This window comes from Gymnogyps californianus, chromosome 1 (assembly GCF_018139145.2).
Source record: "Gymnogyps californianus isolate 813 chromosome 1, ASM1813914v2, whole genome shotgun sequence".
Taxonomy (NCBI): Eukaryota; Metazoa; Chordata; class Aves; order Accipitriformes; family Cathartidae; genus Gymnogyps; species Gymnogyps californianus.
Genome location: NC_059471.1, coordinates 97,248,840 through 97,264,914, shown reverse-complemented (window position 1 = coordinate 97,264,914; position 16,075 = coordinate 97,248,840). Strand labels below are relative to the sequence as shown.

The following is a 16,075-nucleotide window of genomic DNA, read 5'->3' as shown; positions in this document are numbered from 1 at the left end:
ATTACATTTTCCCTCCTTTGATTCCTCCTGCGATTTCATCTGTATATTATAGTCTCAACTGCTCATGCTGTTTGGTTTGAAACAGCCAGTGTTCTCCAGCCTGAAGGTTGTAATTGTGTGGGTAAATTGATCCCCTTGTATAGTTTACAGACTTGTACAGGCCAGTCATGTACAAGCTTAATTAACGTTTTGGGAGTGCCTTTACTGAAAAAAGGATGAGGAATGTCAGAGGAGTATTTTTAAATTTATTATGAAGACATGAGTTTAACCCTTTCTCCTAAATTTGAGGTACTGGCACTCTGTGGTACTAGAGCATGATTTTATACAGAGTTGTTTGTCCTTGTTTTTTTCTACTTGATCTTTAAGGGGTGGGGCTTTGGATACAGAGCAAAGTATAAGCAGGGTTGGATTTTGGTTTTGACTCTGTCATATCTCTTGATTTTTTGCTCTTGTTACTATGTAGGTCCTCTGAGTGGATACAGTTCTGCAGGACATACTGACTGTGCAGTGTTTTCCTTTGCTTGCCACTAGGTGCAAAGTGTTTATAAATATAGGCGAAGAGAACTTCTTCCGCAATGCTTTATAGAAAAGCGAGATTCTATGTGCAGTTTTTATTAAAAACTGCTTCTCATCCGATTCCTGCTTCTCAAATGTAGATTACTGATCGGGTTTCACCTCAGTAAGAGCTATGCATCTGGTTTAGATCACAGTATCAATTTTTTATAGCAGTGAACAGTCACTTTTTAAAGGTGAACAGAAATATATCACCAGATTTGATTGATTTAATGGCTTCCACATGTAGGAAGGTGCTTTATACACAGGGAAAACTGGAGACTTTAAATGTATGGATTGTAACCCCAAAGAAGTCATTCTGGCTTGAAGGATGTGGCATGTCTGAAGAGTTATTGTCAGTTCTTTTTCAGGGAATGTCTCCAAAGTAAAGGAGACTAAATAGAAAATAGACTGAACTAAGGTTAAGAAATTAATTTCAGCATAAATGGGTTCTTTGTGACTGAGAAATAGACAAACACCCTTTCTTTCCTTGAAAGAACTCACACAGAGGACATTTCCAGGAAAAGCATACTGTATTGTAGGGGTTTTCGGGAGATATTAGTGAGCAAAACTTGTAAATAATGTTTCAGTATTCTTTTAGCTGAAATGTTCCTTTTTTATTTTACTTTCAACTCTTGGAAGAGACCCCAACTCCTGTCCTATCACTGTCCTGTACTGGCAAAACAGATGTAAGAGATTAAAAATTGTAGAAGGAAAAATAGAAATCTTCAGCAAAAAGAAATTTTGGAGAAAAAAAGGAATGTTTATTAATATGCCTTTTAAAATAGGACTTGTGGGTAGATGGGTCAGTTTGTTTAAAAAATCTCGTTTGGTGTAGCCATTTTCAGTATGGACAAAAAGAAGGCATGGGTAGAAATGGCACTAATTTCTTAAGATCTAATAACACTATCAGTGTGTTCAGTTGCGCTGTGGCTGAACTTAAAATTCAGGTTTTTTTCATTCAGGGCCAAAAGACAGATTTTTCTCTTCAAACAGGAACAGCCATTCACTATAGTGCACAACTGTACTTTGTACCTCCCATAACCTGGATATGATTATTCAAACACTGAAAACAAATTAATTTGTCAGCATATGAGATTTGACTGTAATTGTACGTCTGGTGACTGTAGATATCTTGTCTGAGATGATTATCTTTAGGCTGATTATACAAAATAACCGTTAACTTTTGTAACTGTTAGTTACTTGTAGATCTTCATATATTTGTTTCATTTATAGTAAAACACTCAAGGTAAGAGATAAACTCCAATTCAGTGTAATTTTTTTTGAAACACCTCTGTCAATAATGTTAATCATACTCTGTATTTTTTTCCACCAGTCTGCTATCACAGGTCATTTTCAACAAAAATCTTTACTTGGCTTTTTTGACTGATTATCAGTATTTCATAGACATAAGACAAAGCATTTTGGCCAAAAATCATGGAAGCTTTTTCCATTTCTCTGCAACATCTACAAATTGATCAATTTTGCAAGTAAAAAAAAAAAAATCTCCAAAATGTATTTTTAAATATTTCACTAGAGGGGACATTTCCAAGCTGAAGGTTTGAAGAAGATACCTTGCTAAAAATAATACTATTAAATGAACTAAAATCAATGAAAATCAAATTATTAATTAATAAATGTTGTAAATGAAGTTAATACATAAAATAAATATATAAATAAACATCTATAAAATAAAGACATTAATGATTAAATAAGAATATTGTGGTGCTAGCATTGTGATTAGGGCCTTGAGATATAATAAAACTTATTTCCAGCTTATTTCACTGCTAAGCCTAAAAATAGGAATTTTATTGTTATATTGGCCATTGCTCTAAAATATTCAAGATTAATTCTCTATTGCATTAATGTGTTGGACTTCATCAGCATCAACATTAATAATAATAAAAACCTGCTTCAAACCAGAATATGAGAAAAGTATATGGAATTTAAAATATTTCTTATTTACTACATGATAAATAGTACTGATTCGGACTGCTGTTTTGAAGAAAAGGAATGTTTTTTCCTTTCAGCCTGACCTTTTTGTATATATGTTCAAGTATTTTGAAGTTGTATGAGCCCTTCATATATAACATACTCAGTAAATGGATTTTTAAGGTTATATTTGTAGTTGTGCAAGCACTGTCTGAATTTGTCTATCACCAATTATTCCTGAATGAAATACTAAAACGCCTTTGTTCTAAAAATGCATTGTTCCAAAGAATGAGAAGTATGCAACGTTCCTATTAAAAAAAAAAAAAAAAAAAAAAAGTATTCATGAAAATAGACTTCCAAAGTGGCTTTTTTTCCCAAAGGGTATACAAGAGACACGTCGTTTCTGGCAATGGTGGTGGATATTGTCCAGGAGTTGAAGCAACAGAATTCTAACCTAGTATATGGTAAGGATGTGTATTATAATCCTTTCTGCTTCATCATTGTCTATGCCCATCATTTTCACGTTTTAGGATGAAAACGCTGTTCTGATGTTACCCAGCATTTCACAACCATCTTGTGCTCTGATCTGGCTGGGACCAGCTGAGGCTTCAGTGAAATTTTGTTTCAGCGTTGCTTAAGTGTTGAGAAAGTTGGGTTTTTATCTTTCTGATTTTATGCCTTTCAGTATGTTTCTTGTATTATGCTGTCCAAAGGAGAATGTACCTTGAGGACTGATTGTCTGTATCAAAGAAAGGCTTGTAAAATCCCAGCTGGCTGCTGCTGTTTGTAGTTCAGGGGCATAGGCTGTAAGTGCTGATAGCTGAAGCCTCTCCTTGATTTCCAGGTCAGTCAAAAGCAGGATAGACTCTCCGGTGTTGCCCTGCCATGGTTTCATGTTACATCCCAGAGAAGTGTCTTACTGTGCCTTATAAGCTTCATAATTTAGCTTAAACTCCAAGGCTTTTTTAACTCTGGTGCCCTCTGCTAAGATTACTTAGGAGCTGCAGACTCTAGCAACTGCTGTCATTAACGTGTCATGTCAGGCTTAAACCTGTGAGAAAAGATTCTTCTGATTCCTTCCTGACTCTCTGAGTGTTTCAGTACTTTTGAACATAACCAGCGTAGGCTTGAATTGAGCAAAACGCTTAGAGTGACAGGGCAAAGTCAGTGGGGATTTAGTGGGATAAAAAGCTGTGAATGATGGTTTGAGCCTGTCATCTTCAGGTTCAGTAAACTGTGTGGTCAGGAAACATCTAGAATGGTTTGCAGGATTTGCAAGGTGTAATACTGCGGAGTGTGATATCTGACTTAAAATTAACAAAGCACAGTTCTCATTTAGAAAAATGTAGCAGAGATATCTTCATGAGCTTCGGTTTTGTTGCTTTTTAGCCCTTATTAACACTGTTGCATTGTCAGGTTCTCGGGAGCCTTGTACTAGTAAGTGAAAGCTAAAAACTCTGTTGGAGTATGAGCAGAAAGAAACGTCTAGCTGTATAGAACAGGAAGGAAGCGGTCAGATGGTAGAACACAGCTAGGCTTCTAAGATCCTTTATATTTAATAAATAGATTATAATGTAAGGAAAATGCTTTTAAAATGTAAAACAAATTACCCTCTTTTTACTCACAGAAACTTCCTTAAATACTGATTGGACATTGATTTGATACCTTTGGATTTGTATTTCTTTTTTGTCTTGCTAAAAGCTCTTTTAATACAATGAACAATGTTCCTTTTTGAAGTACAAGGCTAGGCTGTTTCCATCCTCACTTTGAAACTGAGGGCACTTGGAATATGTTGTTAATACTGCTCATGATTCAGAACCTGTGCCAAATGTGTGTTTATATTATTACACCAAGTATGAGTTTATGTACTTTGGCATGGATTTTCTTCTTGTTTCATTATAATACACATCATTTTTTGTGTGTACACACAGCATTTTGGTGTGTATGTTTGGCATGTATCTTTTTATGCTAAAGTAAAAATAGGACTCTCTTCACAGCTATTAGCTTCTCCCACGTTTCTTTCCCACCATACTACTGTTCTGGAGTTTTGGGTTGGGGAGTGAAGGGGAGGGCTCTTTGCTTTTTCCATAACAAAAGCCCCTTTACTCCCAGCAGTCAGACCCTCTCATCCTCATCACCTTCAGACATAACAACATGGAAGCAGGTAGGAGAGGGTGACTAGAACCCTCTGACAGTTGTTTAAGACACATGGCCTACTCTTTCAGAATTGGCAGCCACCAGTTATAAATTTCAGGTTGAGTGTGCTGCAAGAGCTGTGAGAGTATATAAGCTATCAGGTGCTCAGTGCTGTTACGTAGTCACTACTGTTACCTAAAACTTTTCCCTCCCACCAGGGTCTCTATAACTGTACCCCATTTCTAAAGCTAGATTTATTCTGTTACAGTATGCGATCCAGTGATGGGTGACAAATGGAATGGAGAAGGCTCTATGGTTAGTGCTTATCTGTTTGGATTCTCTGTATAGTGAATATTTGCTATATAAAGATATATAAAGATTTATTAGTTTTTTAACACCAAACTAAGCTACTTTACCTAAGTGTGGCTTTGGATCCCAGCATCAAGTAAGTTTGTACTTGAATTTCCTGTATTTGAATGAGTTTGGTATCTGGGAAGAATGGTGGCTGCGTAGCCCTGGGATTATTTCTAACTCTCTGCTGAGACAACAGTTGGAATACAGACCCTGTCCGCAGGAAAATATCCCCCTGCTCCCCCTCCTTGTCTCACTGGAGTTCCCTCATCTTCTGTCAAGAGCTTTGTTTTGGCTGGTAGCCTGGCTGGCATTGTCAGTGATCATGTGAATTGACATACCACTTGAACCTAAATGAAGATGACTTATTTCGTGTGAGATCCAACAGCTGTTAGGCACTGGGCTGTGACCAATGACAGGAAGGTTCTGTGTGCCAATACCAGACTGCATACTGACAAAGAAACATTCCTTTTTGATCAAAACTAGCAAATAATTTCAGTAAAAATGCGATGTGGGAAGACATCAGCAATAATGATATTTTATGTTTTCTTCTGCCTTAGCTAGTCATGCACTATGAATTCCTCTGTGTCCTTGTACCTTTTTACAGTTTACCTGCTCATAAAACATCACATGAAGTAGCACTTAGTAATAAATTTGCCATTGCTTTTGTGTTCTATTCGTTCTTTTTATGTCTATTGCAGTATTTATTGTCCTTGGCTTTTTCTAACAAGGCAGAGATCTAGCAGCTGTAGAGTCACCTTGCAAAGCTTTAGCTCTTGGGAGAAGTCATAACCATGGGCCTACCTGTGTCTTCTGGGTGGAAGATAAGGTAGATGGCAGAAGAGGAGAATATTTAACATGCAACCCACCAACTCATTCCTGCTATAAAAAATAATAAAATCAATATTTAAAATGCCTTGGTTTAGACGTGACCTAGTCTTGCATTTCTGTCTAAAGGCAGAGTCCCTGTGACATCATCCCTTCACCATGGCTGCCTGAGTGAGCTCAGTATCAGTATGATGGGTGTTCTGGTAGCACCTAGTGGTCAGCACTGGTGGGTTTGTACCTGTTGCTGATACAATTGGAATGGGAGACAGTAACACATGGGCACATATATATGTGCACCCTGCCCTGTGTAGCTTATGAGACTAACAGAGAAAATAAAACATGGACAAAAGGGACTATTAATCCTGGTTTAGTAAATGGGATTCTGCCAAAGAATATCAGCTACTAGTAAACAATGAACTTTTAATAAAGGTTTTATTAAATTGCGTTACAGCAGGACTAAGGAAGGTAAGGTGACCCGTCTACCCATTTAACCCAAACTCCTAGCTGAGCTCCAGTGTGTGCCCAAACAGCTGATGCTTTTTAGCTTTGCGACTGAAGAGCATACAGGCTGGTGGGCTCCTGTTACGTCTTAGTGTATGTCACCTGCTTAGACAACCAATCTCCCTTTGCTGATGGGCCGTATTTAGCTAATGAAGATGGGATAGAGATGGAACAGACAGGCAGAAAGGGGCCATTGGCCCTCATTACTTGAAGAGCTGATTCTGCAGGCAGCAAAGTATGCTAGCGCTTTGTTAGACTTGGGTGCAACACAAGCAAAAATTTTTAATGTCCTTATTGGAACTGCTTTATAGATTAAGTTGTACCAAACAAATTACAAATCTGATTCCCATTCACATGTATTGATGTACAGCACACCCTAGAAATACTGCACTGAAAGAAGGAGGCAAAGTAACACATAGCATGGATGTTACTTGTTCATGAGCCCCACAATGCAACACAATCAACGTGGGCACATGCTGCTGCAGTGAAGGGCCTCTGTACTGTCAGTACAATAACAAAGTAGTTTCTTTTGGAGGCAAGGACATGAGAAGGGTTCCCCATGTTGGGACACTGTATTTCCTCATGCTGCTGTGTCACTTTGGTGAGAGGGAACCTGAAAATTCTTCATCCAGGCACCACTTACTTTTAATGCTGCCAGTTTAGGCCTGTCTGCTTAGCAGTGCTTCCCATCGCCTCCAGTGAAAGAAGGGCTGTTGGTTGTACTGTCACCAGCTGGAGGATGCACTGCCACTTTAGTTGCTGCTGCATAACAGTGCACCGGGAGCTGTCAGGTTACTCAGTGACAGCATGAATGGTAGTTGAGGGAAGGAGAGTTGCAGTCCCACGTCTCAGATGCTGCTGACAACATTTGATACTGTTTCTTCTCCCCTAGTATGTGCCCAAGGATCTCCTCCCAGTCTACAGGGACAAAGTTGTACCTGTTGCTGATATAATTACTCCTAACCAGTTTGAAGCTGAGTAAGTACTTATCTCCTTTTATAGCCAAATAAACTCGGGGATAAAAGCAGGGTAGATTGATACCCATTCTTTTATTTGTCTCAATACAGTGCCATATGTATGTATGTGTTGGGTTTTGGTTTTTAGCTGTTACTTTCAAGTGGTGCTTTCCAGCAAACTTCCAACTGTTCCATATTGAAACCAATAAAAAATCTGGGAGTTATGTGAGGGAAAGATTTCTCTTGTTTTCTCCGGTCTCTCATTTTCACGATTACTTCTTGTTGTCTCCAGAGGTCTGTATCTAGGGCAGGTTGAAAAAATACCTCTCTTCCGTTCCCCATCCTTACACATTCCTAGGAAAATTTTTCTTATATGTCAGAATATCAAAACTGAAATAGTTTGACTCAAACCTGCAAAATTAGATTCAGAAATACCACCATGGCAACATCTCATAGGAGTTAAGAATTTAAATGCCTCCTGCCTATCCTGTCTGCATAGCTGTGACTCTTTGGTCAGGAGATAATCTGTTGTGATACATCACAGGCTGTCCCCGTAAGGGGAGGGAACAGCTACATGGGAGATGGAGAGAAGACACTTGTGAGGGAATTTTATGATACAGGGTTCTCTATAGGAGCCAGGTTAGGACTGGTGTGAGTCTGCTTCAGAAGCACTGTGTGCACATAACTTTTAAAGACAGCGGTCTGGTACAGCAGACCATGTAGCTACAAACCATTTAGGCCTGTATGGTGCAGTCCAATCTTTCCTCCTTTCAAAGAGTAAACAAAGCAGTCATTACCTGGAGAACTTGTGCTCTTTTAAGATTTCTGTTTCATTCTCAGGTTACTCACGGGCAGGAAGATTCACACAGAAGAAGAAGCTTTAGAGGTAAGTAGGCAAGGGGTAGGATGTGTAAGATCTCTTTCTGTGTTCCTGCCTTCAATGCTGCAGTTTGCCGTTTGTCTTTAACCTTGAAGTCACTTTGGCCTCTATCCTTTCTCTCCATTTATCATTAAAGCTCGTGCACTCCAGGCACAAAATACTTTCTGTTCTGATGTCAGACTTCTGAAGAAACTTCCCAAAAGAACTACAGATAAAGGCATTGCAGTGGTAATGAGTAGATCTCTGTGAGCTTGTTTTCCTGCAGTGTAAGACGGGTAGCAGCAGCACACGTGGCAAGTGACCACACGCTGTCAGTGCTGTGGAGGTGCACTGGTTAGGGTGAAAACCTCGGGTAACCATGGGCATTAGAAACCTGCATGGGTCGCTCCCTCTGCTGTCCACATGTGAGTCGTGCAACAGCAATGCTGAGTGTTAGGACAGCCGTTTCTCATTCTTCCATACAGACTGTTTGCAAGGAAGAGAGCTTACTAGCAAACTCTTACAAGGATTGATTGAATACACTCTGAATCTCTTCCTGACAATGTTTGCTGGTCCTCTGTTTCTCTTCCTTAAATTGACTCAAAGGGGATGAAACCTGGATTGCAAAAGGATAGGTTGCATAGATGAGAAACGAGACTGGGAGTGATGGCCTTCAGGTACGTCCTGGTGAAAGACAGACAAATCCACCGTGTTGATAGCTGCTGTCATCACCATACAGAGATGATAGATAGTCTGCAAATACACTGCATTGAGGTGTAAGGATTCACCCTTGTACACAAACTGAAGAAAATTAAAAGCTGCAGGGCTTGGTGATGAAGGACAAAATAGGAATATGGTTTTATTGGTATCTTGAGAAGGGCTGAGCTCTTTGTTTTGTTGACTAGTCAAGTGCTTTCATAATGGACTGATGTTATTTCTTCCAGTTTGGTTTTGAACTTCAAAGAACACAAAATCTTTAAACAAACAGCAGCTGCAGTGGCACCCTGGAGAGTAGCTGGGGTCTGTCAGCCCAAATGTTTGTTGTTTTTTTTCCTCCAGCAACGTCATGCAACATGGGTTGATTACCATCTCTTCACGGCAGGAAGCAGCTCCAAAGATCTCAGGTCTTTTAATTCCCTCCCCTCCCCTTTTTACATTACCCCACTGTGCTGGGCGAGGGTGAGAAACTGAGCTTCATGCCACTAGCTGCTAACTACAACTCAGTGCTTCTATTCTCGTCCTCACCAGTGGAACCACAGTCTTGAGAACAACACTGTTAGCTGAGCAGCCATTAGTTTTAGGTTTGCATATTTCAGCTGCAAACACGAGTTGCATGTGCTAAACAATTTTGCAAGTTAGTTTTATGACTGTCTGATTCATGTGATAGCTCTTATTTGTGATGGATTTTAAAAAAATCTCTTCTAAAGAGATGGAATTATACTTAGGAATGGAAACATTTTTAAAATAGTTGCTTGCAGGATATTATATTTTAATCTGTCTGTCTCTCCAGCTGCATGTCATATAGAGGTCTCTTCTTCTGAGTAATAATCTATGCTGGAATTTGTCCCCTTTGGAGGTGGTAGAAATTCTGCCATCGATTTCCATGGTGACATGCTTTCATTCATTTCTTTAGCAAGACTAGTGATGACAGTATATTCTTCTAACATAAAATTAAATATAATGTAATATCAATGTACAAGGGGCTACAACTAGAAATACTGGTGATTAGGTTCTTGGTGAATTGTGACTGAGAAATGAAATTGAGTTTAATGTTACTTCACAGGTTGATTATGTCAGCATATGCTGGTGAATTTACTGCTTGTTTAAAACCCAGTCAATGTCTGTGCAAAGTCTGACAGTTGAAGAAACTTGGAGGCTTAGACAAGAAAGAAAAGCAATAGAGAATTAAAAAATAGCCGAAATAAATCCTTATCATTCAGCTGCTCATGAGTCATAGCTAGCCTGAGAGGATTTTTAGTTAAACTCTTCTGGGAGAATTAATATTTTATCTGTGTTTTATGCTAAACTCATTATTGAAGTCATTCTTTCATCTGTGAAATCAAAATCACTTCTGTAGCAACCAATTGTGATGTCAGAAGTAGATTATTAATGAGCTTAAGCGAGGAGCACGCAGAGTGGAAATACACCTGCAAAGGTACATAATTTACAGGTGTAATTTCGGGTTTGAAACAGAATGAGAAAAGAAGACTGGGACAGACACACTTGTGCCTCTGATTTAGCTCTTTAACTCTTCATTTTTGCTAACTCTTAAAGTAGTAGCTAAATAAGACTTCTTGACCTGGAGTTACTGGCTTTCTAGTAAGTGTTTCAAGATGCCAGCTCATCTGCATGTGTCTGTATATTTGTTCTCTTATTCTTTTGATAATATGTTCTGAAAACATGATGCAGACAAAAATTCTGATCACAGAATGTTCTTTTCAGAGTGAAACAGAGTGTTCTTTTCAGAGGAGTATCCAAAGATAATACAGAGATGCTTGTATATTTTAACAAGTGTGTACGTTTAAATACGGATGTTTTGATTCCTCTGTTTCGAATTAATTCCCCTAATTCAAGTGAATTCTTTGAGTAGAAACTGTTTTTTCTCTTTACAAAAGATGCCAAAATAAGGTGCTTGTCAAAAATCCGCAGTACCATGCATGATGCAGGGTTTAATCAACACACATTGCAGTCACTGATTCCTGCCTTTTTGCACATGGAAAGGTAATGGATATGCTCCATGCCATGGGACCAGAGACTGTGGTGATCACAAGCTCAGATCTACAGGCGCCTCTAGGAAATGACTACCTAATTGCTCTGGGAAGCCACAGAAAAAGTAAGTCATGAACTCCTTTGTTACACTGTGCTTTCTTTTAACCTGTTCTGTGCTTTCAGTTACTTTTTTAAGAAGTAGTTTCATCAGACCCATTTGTGGTGCGTGGAAGGAGCTTAGATCCCTAAGTGAACTACTTCTCCTAGAGTAGTATCGGAGGGTGGTAAGAATGGGGCTGCTCCGTGATGGAGGACAAGCTGGGAGCTGAGCGTGATCATAGCACAGGCAGAGCACTGCCCTCACCAACAGGGCACAGGCCCACAGTATCTGAATAAGGTGAGCAGAACAGGGGTGGTGATGGCGGACAGGTCCCATTGACAGTCCAGTGATCATCGGAGAAAGGTGAGAGAAGCCAGGTCTGAGATTAATCTGGAAAATCCAATCAGTAAGTCAGGACAGCAGGGCTGTACACAGGTACACCTACAACATAGCTCAGGCAAGGATATTTGCGCCTGGGTCTGAACTTCTGTGCAGCTCCTGGGCAAGTGTACATGGGTGGAGGACATCCTAGGTGAGGTTGATCAGGGCTGTTAAAGCACCTAGTAGTGGCCCTGACAAGTAGTAGTGGTGTAAAACAGGAACTTTGAATGTGTTGAATGCTTTTATGAAAAGTTACAGTGTCCTGTTAGCAGATTGTTCCTCCCGTTAGGTTGTAAAATGTCCTTCTCCTTCTTTATATCCCCTTATATACTGTCACCAAGATTCACTGTGTGTTTGGACTGTTGCAGGATGTTTTTACCTGAGAACATGTCGTGGTTTAACTACAGTCAGCAACTAAGCACCACGCAGCCGCTCGCTCACTCCCCCCACGCAGTGGGGTGGGGGAGAGAATTGGAAAAAAAAAACCTCGTGAGTTGAGATAAAGACAGTTTAATAGGACAGAAAGGAATGAAAAACAATGATAATGATGTTAATAATAATAATAAAATTACAACAATACTACTAAAAGAATTAGAATATACAAAACAAGTGATGCACAATGCAGTTGCTCAACACTCACCAACTGATGCCCAGTTAGTTCCCGAGCAGCGATCACCCCTCCTGGCCAACTCCCCCCAGTTTATATACTGGGCATGACATCATATGGTGTGGAATATCCCTTTGGCCAGTTTGGGTGAGCTGGCCTGGCTGTGTCCCCTCCCAACTTCTGGTGCCCCTCCAGCCTTCTTGCTGGCAGGCCATGAGAAGCTGAAAACTCCTTGACTTAGTATAAACACTACTTAGCAACAACTAAAAACATCAGTGTGTTATTAACATTATTTTCCTACTAAATCCAAAACACTGCACTATACCAGCTACTAGGAAGAAAATTAAGTCTATGCCAGCCGAAACCAGGACAGAAGGGCATAGTTATGTGGGATGGTATATGATCTCGTTTTCTTGTTCATTTAAGGAATCTAAATGTGAGCATCCCATTCTGGACTGCTGAGAGGCTGAAAAAGTCTTGATATTTAAAACAGATTTCACTAAGAATCAGTTGGTGGGTCTTAGCACTCAGTACATTCCAGGTCTGGAGTAAGTCTGGTCATTCCTGTGGTGATTACAATATGGCACATGGATCAGATATTCTCTGCTGATGTCTACAGCTGCTCTTGTGCCTCCATACAACCCAGAGATACTCTAGATTATGGTTTGGGACCCCCCATCTAGGATTCAGCAGTCTCCATAAACAGGTGGTTTCCTGAGCAAGCTGCTGCTGCTGGCTAAATGAAAATAAGTGGCTCTCAATCCTTCATGAAAATGAAGGTGCTAGCTATCTGCTCCCTCTTAAGTGAAGTATGTACAGTATATAAGTTGTAAATGCTATCCCAACTTGGCAAAGTTTTGGAAGGCTGCGCCTTTTAAAAGAGCTGGTACAAAGTATACAATACTCCTTAGCATCTTTACGTTCCAAACACAAAGGAATTCAAATCTGGTGATCACTTTTAAATTATAGTAAATGCTGTTGTATTAATTGCTGGGTCTGTTACTTAACTGTCTATTTGTGTTGTAGCTAACGCAGATGGTACCAAGATGACACAAAGAATTCGAGTGGAGTCTCCTAAAGTGGATGCTGTCTTTGTTGGAACAGGAGACTTGTTCGCTGCTATGCTTTTGGCATGGACACATAAGCATCCAAACAATTTGAAGGTGTGGGAGAAGTTATTTGTCTCTCTGCAAGTTTAGACTATGTTTCTTTTTTTAAATTACTTTTAATCTATGACATTATTTAAAGACTTTTCTGTTTTGGCTTTTTCCCTCACCTCAGAGAGAAAAAAGTAGAATTTCCCTTTTGTGAAAACATTTTAGCTTGTACAACTTCGGACGGTCACATTTCAGTTACATGGATTTTGTAATTTTGCCAAATAAGATGTTCTGCTCTAGAGAGAGAGAAAGATTGCATGCATGTTTGTAATTATATTTTTTTTACCCTCACTTCATAATAAGCACTGAAAATCATTTATCAGATCTATTTTTCTGTTTATTTCCCTTAAGCACATAGAGTCCTTGATACGGGTGTATGGTTTCTAATACCTGTTTCAGGAGAATTAAGAGAGTCTAAATTTTTTTTCCCCAAACTCTACATTACAGAGTTGTCATCCTGTTGCATCTTGTCAGTCGTGTTTGCCTCTTAATAGCAGTGTTTTTGAAATAATAATATTAAACTAGGCAACTGAAATTTTACTAAAACCTGAAAATGTTATGTTAATGCAGGTGGCATGTGAAAAGACTGTGTCAGCCATGCAACATGTTCTGCAAAGGACCATTAAGAGTGCAAAAGGTAATTCATTCAAACCTTGTTCCCTTGTTCTGTCTGGATTTGCATCAGAAGAAATATTCAGAGAGCTTTCTGGGTTTCCTGACTAAAGGCAGCCCTCAGTACAGAAGCAGCCAGAGAATTTACAGAATGAGAGCTTGGTAGTCTCGTCAGTGCATGTTCCTTACTGTGTGCTCCGAGCCTATTTTTGACAACACCCGACTGAAGATGTCACTGTTCAGCTTGTAGTGGGACTACAGTCGTGCTGACTGCGCTTGACTGCTTTGCAAAACAGTGGCAGAAGAGCTTGAGGAACTGCTGAGTTTGTGCAAGAGAGCTTCTGTTTTAAGTGTAGCTCGCTCACTTTCCCTTTGAGTGCGTGTGTTTAGTATTGAGGGGGTTTATCAACGAATAATAAACTGTCTGTCTGCTGTGTTGGCCATGTGAGGAGCGATTTTTCAGCTTCTCTGCACTTGGAGTTCCCATGTCTTTCAGTTCCTAAGAGATCCAGATGGGATCTGTGAGTTCTTGGAGCGTGTCTGTGTCACTTTCTAATAACAGCAGAGCCCTGTTTCTTTCCTGGAGAGAGGTGCCGAACAGGGGTGATAAGAAATCACAGTGCTGAGCTGTATTTTCCACGTTTGAAGCCTTTGCAGGGGGTAGTAAGGGAGATTGGGGAGGAGGGTAGAAAAAATAATGGGGTAACAGAACAATGTAACTTGTTTCTTTTTATACTGCTGTTTTTAATGACATTCTGATGTCATCTTTTTAGCACAAGCTGGAGAAGGAAACAAACCAAACTCAGCCCAGCTGGAACTGAGAATGGTCCAAAGCAAAAAGGACATAGAAAACCCAGAGATCATAGTGAAAGCCACCGTGTTATAAAGGCTGTACATCTCCAGTAACGCACAATGTATTGATGTCCTCATTTCTTTCCTGTAAATTGTAATATTTGCCTTAGATCTGTGACAGAAACCTGACTTTCATGAAATAGTGCCCAGCATAGGCAGATATCCACTCTCAAACATATGTGCTGGCCTTGCTCAGTTTTAAAAACAAAACAGTTAGTGTGCATTGAAGCATATTACCAGGTATCAAAATGGCTGTCAAATTCACTTAGTCTGTGTAATTACCCAGGGCAAGAGAGTACAATGTTCCTGCCTTGCCAAAGACTTTAGATGTGAATTTGCTAATGGAATGCTTGACTGACTGGAAAATATATTTCAAGATGGCATCTAGTGCCAATGGAGCTGGCTCCATGCTCCCTTTTCCTGGAGATATCTGGTTACCTACTCTGGTATTCAGTATCTCAGCTGCTATGAAACTAAGCAGGGTTAAAACTACACACAAAGTTCTGGTTGTGTGTAGGAGTACTTTGAAGATGTTTGGCATTTAAGTTCTCTGAAGTGACCTTGAGGTGTCATTCATGTTACTGATAACTGCTCCTGTTTCTTGTCTATGAACAGCTGCACAGTTTCAGTTTTTGCAGGTACTGGCTGCTTATTTCTAATGTCTGTGGGTGCCCACATGATTTTCTTCCAAAAGCTGCTCCAGAAACATCTTCATTAATAAGATAATATCTTTATTCAGTAGCACTGATTAGAAGTTTGTAGTTCTACCTCCAAGGCCAGGTTTGATTCTTTGTTTAGTTTTTAACTAAGGACGAAGGAGAAAGCAGCTCTTACCCTGAAAGCTGGCTACCCTGGTTTGTTCTTCATGGATGGATGTATTTACAAACTACGTAGGGCACTTCCACTTAACAATAGTGAGCACTATTGGCAGGATTATCAATGAAGCAATGTGGTAAGAGTAATATTTTTAGTTTAGTAAGTTACATATGTTTACCAAATGCAGTGAAACATACAAAATTAATTTGTTCATAATGTAAGTCTCTGCAGCCTACACTGATTAGAGATGACAAAAATGCATTACTATTAATGCATCTTTATTTCAAAATTCTGCTTCATAAGGCTTCAAGATGGGATTCTTAATAATTTCAGCGTCCTATACATCCCAGCTATATATTATACCAGTAGGGCAGATACGCTGACAGGTATTGACCACTCATACTTCCATATGATTTCTGTATGGGACTGAGGTTCTGGCTTCTCCCAAGATGAGGTCTAGTGTGTTGTTAAATCCAGATTCAGTTGATGAGCTTTATTTGTCTCAGACAGCACAGGGAGGTTAAAATTGCATTTCTACTTGCAGTGACATGAAGCAAATTTGCATTAGAGGAAGGGGCTGAGTTTTTCTTGATTACCTGAGTATGCTCAGGAAACTCATTCTTGGGTATCTCCCAGATACCTTTCCCGCATCTTCCTCATCACACCTGCCTAACTGATAGTGTCACTTGCATAGCTTGGGAGTGCGCAGAAGAGCTGGTTTGGAGA

The 16,075-nt window shown here is 39.6% G+C and overlaps 1 protein-coding gene across 1 annotated transcript in view; it reads left to right on the top strand.

Annotated features, from left to right (window-relative positions):
* The window catches only part of PDXK (pyridoxal kinase), a 46,105-nt gene extending 31,022 nt beyond the window's left edge, over positions 1–15,083 (top strand). The window contains exons 4-11 of the mRNA XM_050907927.1: positions 2,865–2,948; positions 4,889–4,935; positions 7,193–7,278; positions 8,097–8,142; positions 10,837–10,948; positions 12,939–13,075; positions 13,640–13,706; positions 14,455–15,083. Coding sequence (XP_050763884.1) covers positions 2,865–2,948; positions 4,889–4,935; positions 7,193–7,278; positions 8,097–8,142; positions 10,837–10,948; positions 12,939–13,075; positions 13,640–13,706; positions 14,455–14,567 — 692 coding nt within the window. The 3' untranslated portion in view covers positions 14,568–15,083. The remainder of the gene's footprint in view (positions 1–2,864; positions 2,949–4,888; positions 4,936–7,192; positions 7,279–8,096; positions 8,143–10,836; positions 10,949–12,938; positions 13,076–13,639; positions 13,707–14,454) is intronic.
* Positions 15,084–16,075: the final 992 nt, after the last annotated feature.